The sequence below is a fragment of the Erpetoichthys calabaricus genome, chromosome 9 (assembly GCF_900747795.2).
Source record: "Erpetoichthys calabaricus chromosome 9, fErpCal1.3, whole genome shotgun sequence".
Taxonomy (NCBI): Eukaryota; Metazoa; Chordata; class Cladistia; order Polypteriformes; family Polypteridae; genus Erpetoichthys; species Erpetoichthys calabaricus.
Genome location: NC_041402.2, coordinates 38,355,237 through 38,368,189, shown reverse-complemented (window position 1 = coordinate 38,368,189; position 12,953 = coordinate 38,355,237). Strand labels below are relative to the sequence as shown.

Genomic DNA, 12,953 nt, shown 5'->3' with positions numbered 1-12,953 from the left:
CTGGAACACTTGGATGAAAACCCAGACAAACACAGGGAGAATGAGCATACTTTTAACATATAACAACTGGACAAAGAATTCAAATCAAGAATGCTGAACTGACTAACATGGGTTCTCCTGGAAATGCTTCCAGAATTTTTTGAGTCCGAAGTGCGTGGGCCACTGGTTGATTTATCATTGAATGACCCAAAAATATTTGCTTGCTAGTGAAACATGTGGTCCTATGGTCCTACAATAAAATGCTACTAAAGGCTAGATGTAAACAACAGTAAATTCTCCACCCACTGTTTACAAACAAAAGAACTTATACTTAATTATGAATTCTTAACACATATGCACCATCTCCTAAGGTATTATCAATGAATGGGCTTGTGGGATCATGCTTTAACTGCAATACACTTTTCTGCCCACCAGTAAAGTGCGGACCAGGTTGACCCTACCTATATATTTTTGAATTTCTGCAACATATCTGGTCATAAACTTTTGATTAAGACTAAAGTCAAGGTCGTAGACCCATTAGTTCACAAGTAATCGTGTGAGACATGGACAGACATTAGCATTTTATGTACTGTATATATTGATTCAGGCAGGAATCATATTATTCTGTAGGGATCATACAGTACTCTTATTCCCAGTAACTCTTAAAAAAGCAGAAAGATCTTCTATCTTAAGTGATAAAAAGAAACTTACATTCATGGGGACAAAATCCATACTTTTGATCGTCATCAAAGTTGTAAGTGGTGGAGCACCAAAGAAACCCATCCTCACGACCCTCAGGTGTACAGCTGTTGTATTCTTTTCCCATGAATGAAAATGGGAACTTGCAGAACTCTCCATCAGCATTACCAAATTTTACTTTCACCACTGCAAGTAAGAATATTGTAAAATTATGAAAGATTGGCTTTTTGATTTATCAATCATTTTCTTCCATTCATTTGACAAAATCAAAGTATAATTTTAGTTGGTAAATCATTTATCATTAAGACAAGCTTATTAAAAGTATTTTCTAAAATATGTGGTTCTAATCTGAGAATTCAGCTTCTTGATGCCCAAGCCATACAATGGAAAGAAACCAAATCAGGTATTCTAATCATAACTGGCACTCTCAAAGAACAAATCAATTCTTTCAGGAAATATGCAGTCTTCTTTTGTTCTTTAAGGAACAAAAACATGTTGGACGCTACAATAGGCTTATTGTTGGCAAAGTGTAGCACGTGCAGTGTACTGTTCAATGAATCAATGAAAACATTTGCATTTGATATGAACAACTCAAAAAGGGTGAGCCTGAATCATAATATTACATAATATTATGTCCTAGGATGAAGAAAAAGATCTGTGTGATGGAAAAGCACTGGGTGACAGGAATGGTATATATTAGCCTCTCTCCAGAGAGCAGATATCTTTAGAAGAAAGAAGCAGCATGCTTCAAATCTCCCCAGTGAAATTTTCAGTGTGCAAACTTCAGCCTTTAATGCCATCAAATTCACAATACCTGGGCCATCTCCAAGAGTCCAGTATTCATCATCATCAAAATGAGAGTCTCCGCCAATGCCATGCCCAGGTGCAAAAGCATGTGCCAAAAGGCCATCCTTCCCATCAAAAGGATATCCATCACCATGTTCTGTGGAAAACCAAACAATTGTTATTGGCAAAAGTTACCACACATTAAAATATGTACAGTATTGTATACTTTGTCTAATACCTATAATTATTTAGTTGCTAATGTATAGTGGCTGATAGTATAGAAAATAACCATGACTGTAATGTTCTGCACTAAAGAGAAATTACAGTCACCCAAACTGCTTAATTTCCACATTGCATGTTAACTGGAAATCGGATTATAACAAAAAAGGATTAATCTTGGTGGTCTAGGGACCCTGGGATTTTTCCATTTATCCTGATGGACTAATTTCAGTTAAATCAAGCAGGATAGATTACATTCCATATGTTGCTTTAATGAAAACATAAAATAGTCAAGAGACTAATTGTCAGGTTTAAGGGAGTTTGCTAAATTAATGGTCAACAAACTGTCAGAATCCATTTAAATATGATGGAGTCAGTTGTTAATTTATTGGTTCACAGTGCTTCACTTCTGTTCTATTATGTTTTGTTACACTTCTGGTGCTCTGTCAGACTGGGGAGGATTTGTTATGGTTTGAGTAATTTGAATTGTTATTTTAATTTGAAAAATAGTGTTTCTTACCATGTTTCACACACCACACAAGTAAGAATACAAAATGGTGGTGGCCTTGAAAATTTAACACAACTAAAATAATCCATCCATCCATCCATTTTCCAACCCACTGAATCCGAACACAGTGTCACGGGGGTCTGCTGGAGCCAATCCCATCCAACACAGGGCACAAGGCTGGAACCAATCCCAGGCAGGGTGCCAACCCACCGCAGGACACACACAAACACACCCACACACTAAGCACACACTAGGGCCAATTTAGAATCGCCAATCCACCTAACCTGCATATCTTTGGACTGTGAGAGGAAACCGGAGCGCCCGGAGGAAACCCACGCAGACACGGGGAGAACATGCAAACTCCACGCAGGGAGGACCCGGGAAGCGAACCCAGGTCCCCAGGTCTCCCAACTGCGAGGCAACAGCGCTACCCACTGCGCCACCGTGCCGCCCCAACTAAAATAATGGTGAAAATAAATAAATAAATATATAAACCAATAAATTAACATAAATAAAATGTTTTTATATACTCCGGACAGATGCAACAAAATATAATACTCTAGTGTCTTTACTGGAAATTTAGTTGGAGGAGTAGGGGGAAAGCAGTGGGAACTGGGTGAAGGAGTGAACATACTGTATTTACAAGCAGTGTTGAGACATCACCTCACAATGGTTTTGACTGTCTTCTGTGCATGCTGTGTCTCCTATTATTCATGTGTTTCCTCCTGCCTGTCATTACTTGACAATGGAAATTACACAGCTGTCACCTAAAACCTGTTTTATTTTACTTTGTAAAATTATTTAGATAGGTTTCTGACAGTGGTTTGGCAGTATGTTATTGATTCTAAATTTTGATTGTCATGCTTTGTTAGTAATCTTAATTTTGGCTCTCTTGACTGCATTGTTAGATTTTTTCCAGTCTGACTTAAGCCAAGGTCATGTTTTTGGAATTTTTACTTTTTTTTTTTTTTAACTATGCCTTCTTCTGTTTCCTGTTCTCATTATTTTCATCTTACTGACCTATTTCTTTGTTTGACCATGTTATTATGTCCCCTCACCACCTGAACTGCATTTTTATTCTAATTGTAAACAGTGCTATTGGTGGCTCTGGTCAAATTGTACTGACAGAAGGCTTATATTCTCACTTAATCTCAAATGATTAACAAGAAAACAAAAAGGGAACATCCAGCACTAAATGATCATATAACTACACACTATTGTGACATCTGAACTGATGATGAATGATAGTACCTTCTTGGACTACAAAAAGGTTAACTTACCTCAGCAGGCTAATCGCTTTGTGTTCTACTTCTTCTGGGAAGTAAAGAAGTCATAGACTTAAATACATGGAAGGAAGGTCCACCAATGTTAAGCATTGTGCAAACCCATTACAACGTTTTGTTTTTTTTTTTTAAACTACAGTACTGATAGATCAAATGACTAACTACAGACCGAAGTGTTAGCCTTGTGCTTTACTGTCCAGTTTTACAGCCACTAAGTCATACTGCCTATCTGGTCAAAACATTTTTCAGGTTTAGGATGAAGCTGAAGATTGGAAAGGGCTAGGCTAAAGGAATGTTGAATTAGTTTGGCAGGCTATGTTATAGTAGAAAGGCTGGTATATATTAGACTCTCTCCAGAGAGCAGATACTTTTAGAAGAAAGAAGCAGCATGCTTCAAATCTCCCCAGTGAAATTTTCAGTGTGCAAACTTCACACTCAAAAAACATTGGAAAGGGCTAGGCTAAAGGAATGTTGAATTAGCTTAGCAGGCTATGTTTTTCACTTTATTCAAACTATGATGTAGCAGGTTTTTTGTCCAGGAGCAGATCAATCAGTAGCATGCACAGCAGACCTGTTATGATAATTTTTACACCCGACAGGTTGTATTACTTGCTTAACATCACACATTGCTGTCGTGGGAGTTTTTTAAGTGTTTTTGTTTTTTTAAACTAAAGCAAATGGGTTAATTACACCAATCTGACAAACAGAAGTCACAGCTACTATTAAAGTAAATAGGCTTATGCAGTCAGACATATAATCATTATGGAGAATAACTGAAGGGGACACTGGAGAGGGCTGGAGCCTCTAGACAACCGACACCACTGACTCTGAAAAAGATTTTAATCAACCCAACTGTCCACCCCACAAAGTCCACCTTTACAAGCAGCCTTACCTGATAACCTGTCTCTAAATCTGGGAAGAAGTAGGGACAAATTTCACATAACAGAGACAGAGAGAGAAAAAGGCCAGACCTGTTTCTTTTGTAGAGGAGTATTATAATGAAAGGCAGTGGTAAGCAAGTTCTACTTGAGATATCTTTTAAAAAAAAAGGGATAACTCTTGCATGCTAAATCATGCTAAAACTACTATTTGCAGGTTTCGACCATACTGTATATGTTTATGAAGTTATAAAAATAGGGTAGGAAGGCGAATGAAAATATAACTTACCCCAACGTCCAAAATTGATCATAATATCTGCTTCTCCATCCATAATCCGAGAAAATTTGAGAGGTGTGAAATCACTCCATACTTGGAAAGCACGTGCAAATGCATCATCAACCACATCCTCAGCCAAATCTGGAGTGTGGCCCAAAATCCTGAACAGTATAAACAGTAAAAGTTTATATATATACAGCATATATTTATCATGCAACAGCAAATACTCTATGCCATGTGGTCTAAATAAACTAAAATGTGGAAGACATCTGATTTTAAAATGGGTACAAGGACTTGAAAGTTAATAAGGAACTCAAAAGGATTACCGACGGTGATTTAATTTTTCTTGTTTTTTGGGACTTTAAATCTTTTAATACTGACACTCTTAAAGTGTTTGTTGTATAGTCTATGCATAGGAAACAAGGCCATACTGGCTTGTTATAAAAATGTAGCTAACATTTTAGTTTAGGTACTGCAAAAATGCATCTATTACTCATGTACTCTTATGTAACAAGACCTTAAAGGCTTCTTTTGGTCTTCATAACACTTATCAGTAGGTAGGTTAATAATCTCAGTGCAGTGTGGCACTTTGGCATAATGGTAAAAATATGTGCTACTTTGAACTCAGAAATGTGTCTCAGTTAAGCTACCTCAGACGTCTCCAAAGTCAAGTTTTGTAAGTGTTATGAAGCTCCGAAGAAGTGTTTGTTGAGGTCTTGTTACATAAGGGTAAATGACAAATAGATGTGTTTTAGCAGTACCTAAACTAAAGTGTTACCAAAATTTAAAATAACTGAACTCTGTGTAAAAGGACTGGTATTCCCAAGTATTACTTCTAAGTGTATTGTCTTGTGAATGCAGAAAAAAATCAAAACTACGTATAAATATAAATGTGGACAGTAATAATAATGTTATTTCTAGAGCATTTCCCCATGCTCAAAACACTTACTATATAGTCCTATGATAACAAGAGAAATATCAATATAAAGCCCACTAAATATCAGTGCTTTGAGGCTAATATTGGAATTGTTAGAAAATAGTTAATGATCATACTGATTTTAAACAATGCATATGCTATGTGCAGTCCTACAACAGAGGTGTTTATTATAAAAACACCCATACTATGCCATGATCTGTGCCTTAGGTAGTAGAAAGGTCTATAAGGATGTGTCTCAATATGTGTATAATGATAGCTCTAAATTTAAATCTGATAAATGGATGATGGGCAACTGGGAGACAAGCAAAGTTGTAAACAAGTAGAAGCTGGTAGCAAGGATGTACAGGACAAGCTAGTCTAGCCATGCATATATATCAAAACTGGTGTACAAACAATCAAATTCAGAACACAAAAGCCAAGTGATACAAGTGACAAAACAGAAGGAGCTAGGAATATGATATTAGTCAATGAACAAAGGAAAAGCTGAAGCCAGAGAATGGTACAGTAGAAAGGCCAAGGTTTGCCTAAATTGTGTGTTTAATTAGTGAATGATCTTCAAGTACGTCTGCCATTTTATTTTTTTTTGGGAGAATTTCATTATACTTAATGACATTTAACTGATGGTTACTGCTTCCAGGCTTGGAAAACTTAAGGAGAACAGCAGAGTTTGACCACCAACCTGTATGTGATTAAATTTTTCTCCCATTTTGGTTTGCGTGGGAAGAAGTTGTAATTTGCCACATCTGGGACACCACATCTTGGCTTTTTCATGATATCCACTGTCTTTTGGTCAATCTCTCCAGTCTCTGGTAGGGCAAAAAACTTTTGCATCTGCTTTAAAGTGTCCTTCAGCACCATTAGATTACATCTGTCTTGGGGACATCCATAGAACTTATTCAGGTAATGCTGTAAAACAAAATGCAGATGATAACATCAGAAAACAGGAGGATACAAAAGTCCTAGGTAATGAAAATTTCCTCAGAGGAAGAATGACCCACTTATAGCAAAACTGATGTACATTTTGTGACCTGTCGGATGCTGTTGAAGTTCACAAACCAAAAAAATGTCTAAGAAACTAAAAATATGATTAAATTAATCATATTCATTATGGCTAAAGGAAATAACAAAAAAGGTACAGAACTTTGGAGGCAAATATTTGACAAATGAGAAAATAAAACAAAATTAAAAGATGTTTCATTGCCCCCCATGTCAATACCTTCTACCCTTCTTTTTGCTCCTCTGCAGGTTGAATTCTCATCTACTCTCCATCTGATGCTAAGTTCACTGGAGCAGTGGCCAATGGCCTGTTTTAAGTTGGATTCCTGAAGCACCTCCAAGGTCACTTCTGGTCTTCTCTGAAGCTCTGATCCACAGGGTTTTGTAGGACTGTGTCTGCCCACAGCTCCCTCTAGCAGCTCCTGACAAATTGCACCCTGTATTGGCCTCAAAAGCTGTCTCCTGTTTCCAGCAGTTATAGAGGTGGGGAATGTATAGTCATGTATTAGGCTCCTATCAATTATGGAGAATCCACTGCATCCACTTAATAGTATCATCTCCAGACAGAAGAGCAGCTTCAGCGACAGACTGCTGTCACTGTCCTGCTCCACTGACAGATTGAGGAGATCGTTTCTCCCCCAAACTATGCGACTCTTTAATTCCACCCGGGGGGGTAAACGTTAACATTCAACATTATACATAGTTATTGTCTATTTTTCACCTGCATTATTATCATTCTTTAATTTAATATTATTTATTGTATCAGTATGCTGCTGCTGAAGAATGTGAATTTCCCATTGGGATTAATAAAGTATCTATCTATCTATCTATCTATCTATCTATCTATCTATCTATCTATCTATCTATCTATCTATCTATCTATCTATCTATCTATCTATCTATCTATCTATCTATCTATCTATTGTGCATTCCCCACCATCCTTCCATTATGCTTAAATCCTTTGAATGATTTAAGGGACTCTCTTGCCTGTGTCTCTATCTGGCATCTCTTCTGGAGCAGGTTAAGACAGACCTCCTGTTCGAGATGTGCCTCACCTACTGCTGATACAGGCACTGATCCAGATTACTTTTACAGCTGATATTTGGTAAAATCTACCGTTACAATTGTTGTAGGATATCTACCGGTAGTTCCCTTTCAGTGTACGTTTTTATCACATAACATTTGACTGCTGAAGGCATTTAGTTTTGACCATGCAATACCATGCAGCTTTCATGATACACTCTTAAACCTTCTCTGTTTGTCTTTGTATGATAAAACAAAGCTAATTCTAAAACAAAAAAAAACACCATTGTTAGCTTGTATGTTTGTGATAAAAAAAATACTATTTTAGTGTCTCAAACTGGTACTAAACTTGTAACTCATTCATCCCTAAATTACTACTGAAGAAAATCAGATGCAAATACAGCATGTTTAAGCCTTTTATAATCACATTTGACTAAAAATGCATTCTGTCAGCAGCTTCCTGGAATGCCTCAAGTTTTAATGTGGAATAAGGTAAATACGCTTACTGCATTGTTTATGTGCTGGGTGTGACCATTGGCTGGTTTAGAAACCACATGCTAGAATTTCTTGGAAGGTGGATTTATTTAAGCAAAATCCCAAGGAGTGGCACATATCAGGCCAAGATGGATAGTCTTAACTCAGAAGCTCAGGCAATTTGAATAACTTGTTTGCAGTATATCTTGTTTCAAGAAAATTGCAAGTTTAACTACTGGTTAGGTTATTATTAAAATACCTAACGTTGAATACATTAAAAATATGCATAACCACATTTTCTGAAACTGGAATATATAACGGGAGGAAAGCACACAAAGCAAGATCCTTGGATGGGAGGCCAGTTCGTCACAGGCTGCTCAGACTTGTAAAAGGCCCGTTCGAATTCGTCAGTTTGCATAACATGGAAGTCTCTGTGATGTGGGAGGGAACTCGAGATTCCGAAACTGAGGAGAACATGCATATTCCACACAGAGAGAGAATTCAAACTCTAGTCTCTTAAGATTTGAGTGTGCACTACTAATATGTGATGTCATGGTTTCAGTCCGCTTTCTTTTGAATGCAAACTTTTATTTCTTTTACTATTACATCTCGTCCAAATTAATAAAAAATATTAATGAAGGATGGTGTATAAAAAGCTGTGAGATGATACTGGATTTAACAATGCTGTTAGGAATAGAGATCTTGAGAAAATATACAGTATATTAAAAAGAAAATAAATTAAAAGATTGGCATCAAAAGTATAAGGTACCAGAAAAAAATAGCTAAGACGTGTTAGTGAAAGGAAGAAACAAATTATGGTAAAAGACATTGATCAAAAGTAGGAAAACATTGAGAAGAATATCAAATGATCAATAGACGCAGATATCGAAACGATTTAAATCAAGGAAAGACATCCGCGTTATACAAAGTGTTAAAAAGACACATTCGTCACGAAAAACATTACGACGGACACTGACGCCTTTGAGCACGGCTTTGTACTTGTCCTTTAACTTCTGTGACAATCAGCACTGCACAACATTCGCTCCAGTTTAAGTGTTGCCTTAAGACGCCTGCAATAAAAGAGTAACCAACGAAGAATGACGATGTTAACACGAAAATACGTCGCCAAGCATAAGCCAGTCAGTGCCAAGTTGTAGAACTCTGTAAAACTAAACAACTTAAAAGCGCAAGGTCTGTCCGTAGCCCTTCTTGTGGCGAGCGCAAACATTACAGACTTACCAACGCCACTTCTTTGTCCGTTTTCGGTGTGCTGTCATCCCCCGGGAACTTTATGATTGGACTGGGCGCCGCTGAACTTCTCCGAACAGCAATGTAAAGAAGTAGCACTACATTAAACAAAAGCCCAAATGGACTCCAAGCGTTCGAAACCCGACTTCTCATCTTTCTGGTCCGTACTTGTGCGTCTCCACTAGTGTCTTTATCTCGCCAGAATTTGCGCTGGTCTTCTGTTTTTCAGAGATGATTGCGCTTTTGACTTTCGTAATTTTATAATATCGGTTTATTTTTTTCCAGTCGCGTCTCTTTCTGCGAATATTGCTGCACTAAATACGTTTGGATATACAGACACTTTTTATTTTAATTTTGAAAACTTTTTATTTCTCTCTCTCTCTTCTATGTTCTTTTCAACTTTCAGACACAGGACGATCTCCGTGTGCGCCTTCTCAGGGTCTGTCTTCCTTGGCTTCTCTTTTGTTTTTCTTCCACAGTACTGCGCTCTTTGGAGTCACTCGGCTCCTCTTATCTCCACATCCTGCCTCTTTGCTAAATTGCTGTTTTTGCTTGCATTAGCAATTCCTTTGTAGGCTACCTCAGTGTAGTGTGTACTACACTGCGCAGTCTCGATCTCACCCCCCAAAAAGGGAAGGCTGCCCAAGAAAAGTCACTGAAAACGGCTGGGATGAGATTTTACAACGAAATTGCCATGATGCATATCACTTGTGATACAAATTCGGACTTTCTGATGATTAGTCGCTGCCTAGAGCAAAATAATCCAAATGAATAATGGTCGTAATATTTATTTTTGTGCTAGCTTTACAATAAGCTTTGTTTTGATTATAAATGTTGAGAAAGGGAAGACGTTTTCAGCATTTTGTAACACTACTTCAGCATATGGTCATGGTGAAATGGATACTTTGTTGGCAAGACTTTGTCAAAACAGCAACAGGAAACCAATCTTTCTCGGAGTAGACCCAGATGCGAACTCACATGGGGTCAGTTTGGAGCCATTCAGCTACTTAACTGTGGCGATGGGCGGAACCTCACGCGCGCACATTTAGACCATGCAAGTTCCAAACAGAAGGCAGTTTACTCAAGAACATGGGTGGTGCTGGTGCTGCTGCTGCCGCCTATGTAATCCTTTAGGTATTATGATGAAAAGTAGGCTTTGACATGTTTACACCAGATGATGACAAATTTACCCAGAGGATTCAGATGCGGTTAATTCGTCCATCATGGCAAACTGTCAGCCAGAAACAAATCAGTTCACCTTTTCAGCCCTCACCTTCCAGGTAAGTAACAGATACCAGTTTAATAAAATTCTTCACCCACATTACAGAAAATGTTTCTGTTTCAACATTTTCCTTTTAGATTCCTGATCCTGTCATGGAGAATAAAACTGAAATGTATACTAATAAATAAATACATTTGCTATCAGAAATTAATAACTTTAACTTTTCTTGCCAAATCACATTCACAATACACCATGAATCAAAATCTGATCTGGGGGGAAAAAGTTGCTCTGTGACGCAAAAGGAATGGATTTGCGTGTTGTAATTAAAGAGTTTACTGTTAGCCTTAGGGAGTTTGACTGGAAGAAAGTGCAATTTTCTTTTAAGCAAAGTTTACCTCATATCTCTGTTGGTGGGCTACTGATTGGCGAAGTACAGGTGCTTCACACAACTACAAATAATGGAGTTTATTACAATGCAAGAGAACAAACATGCAACACTTCACCACTTTCCGGCACTGTGATAGATGCAAAAGTATACTGATCCTAAGTTTGAGACTAACTACCACACTCTGTAACTAGAGTTTTGACTTCCAAACTGGTAGACCCCCTGTACATGCAGATTATTAGCATCAATCGTCCATTCTGAGCCTTAGCAGGCAAACCCACCTGGCACTAGACTGAGCCCAGTGTTGTTTTATTTGTTAGGGATATGGCAGCAGGTTTAGGGGAGTGATTGGTGCCCACTAAATCAGTAAAATTATTATTTTTTCTTATTTTGGCACTTGCTTCCTCTGCGTGCATATTCAAAATTCTCAACCTAAGATGACATATTAATGGCTGGCAGGCTCCTTGTTCACCCTTGACCGTGTAGCCAAACACAGCTTCTTCTACATCATTTAAATTTTCTTCTGGCACCCCCATCACAGGCCTGGTGAAATAGCTTATAGAAAAGAGGTTGCCTGCTGACTCAGTAGTGTCAAGACAAGAACTTCATCTTAATGTGAGCAAAACTAAGGAGGTGGTGAGGGGATGCTGTTAAGAAGCTGGGATCCTTTAGATTTCTAGGGCTAACCATTTCTGATGAGATGAAGTGGGTACAACACATTGTAACTATCATCAAGAAGGTGCTTCAGTGTCTCTAGTACTTCAGATGTCTGGGGACAGCTCACATTTGTCCATCTGTGCTCAAGAACGTCCACAGGTGCCAAGTAAAGGCCTTCCTCACTGGATGTGTCACATCCTGGTATACAGCACCTGCTCAGCTCAAGACTGTAACGCACTATGGAGGGTGATGTAAGTGGCAAAGAATATGACCAAAGCTCAACTGCCACCTCTTGCGGACAAACACAAAACTCACTGCCTTAGAAGGACAATTATATATAGAAACTGAAAATAAGATAAGTTTATAATAAAACTAATAATACGGTGGCAAAGTGGTAGCGCTGCTGCCTTGCAGTTAGGAGACCCGGGTTCACTTGCTGGGTCCTCCCTGTGTGGAGTTTACATGTTCTCCCCGTGTCTGTGTGGGTTTCCTCCGGGTGCTCCGGTTTCCTCCCACAGTCCAAAGACATGTAGGTTAGGTGCATTGGTGATTCTAAATTGTCCCTAGTGTGTGTATGGATGTTTGTGTGTGTGTTTGTGTGCGTGTGTGTGTGCCCAGCGGTGGGTTGGTACCCTGCCCGGGGTTTGTTTCATGCCTTGCACCCTGTGTTGGCTGGGATTGGCTCCAGCAGAGCCCCGTGACCCTGTAGTTAGGATATAGCGGGTTGGATAATGGATGGATAAAACTAATAAATGTGAAAGGCACTATATAAAATATAAAACTAAGTATTGTGAAAGGCACTATATAAAACTCATGATAAAGTAAGTTTATAAGAAAACTATCATGAAAGGTAATATATAAAAACTGACAATAAAGTTACTTTGTAATAAAAACTATTTAGCAGGAAAGGTAATATATAAAAACTGAAAATAAGATAAATTAATAATTAAACTATTTATTGTGAAAGGCACTATATAAAAACAGAAAATAAGGTAAGTTTATAATAAACAAATTATTGTGAAAGGCACTAGATAAAAAGTAAAAATAAGGTAAATTTATTGTAAAACTTTATTTTGATAAGTGCTAAATAAGAAATAAAAATGATTAGAGCTAATTCAGTGCTTTTAAAGAACATTAGAGAACTATTGTAAAATGCACCATTCATGTTAATTACCTATTAAAATTATTATTTTTATTGACAAAATGCCTTCACCAGGCTTCATCTTATCAAAATCATGACAAGAACATTTCTTCCCCTTTTCCTTGTCCATTCCTTTTCAGGCAGGCTTTGTCCTCCTCCTCTCCTGACTCCCAACTCACTGTTTGAAGTGAAGTGGCTTCATTTCTGATGGACCCAGGATTAATTCTGGTGCCATAATAT

General features: G+C 37.9%; 1 protein-coding gene across 1 annotated transcript in view; it reads right to left on the bottom strand.

Annotated features, from left to right (window-relative positions):
* Positions 1-9,946, bottom strand: part of mmp2 (matrix metallopeptidase 2) — a 62,341-nt gene extending 52,395 nt beyond the window's left edge. The window contains exons 1-5 of the mRNA XM_028809317.2: positions 9,300-9,946; positions 6,246-6,472; positions 4,642-4,790; positions 1,493-1,621; positions 691-864 (exon numbers count right to left, since the gene is read on the bottom strand). Coding sequence (XP_028665150.1) covers positions 691-864; positions 1,493-1,621; positions 4,642-4,790; positions 6,246-6,472; positions 9,300-9,461 — 841 coding nt within the window. The 5' untranslated portion in view covers positions 9,462-9,946. The remainder of the gene's footprint in view (positions 1-690; positions 865-1,492; positions 1,622-4,641; positions 4,791-6,245; positions 6,473-9,299) is intronic.
* Positions 9,947-12,953: the final 3,007 nt, after the last annotated feature.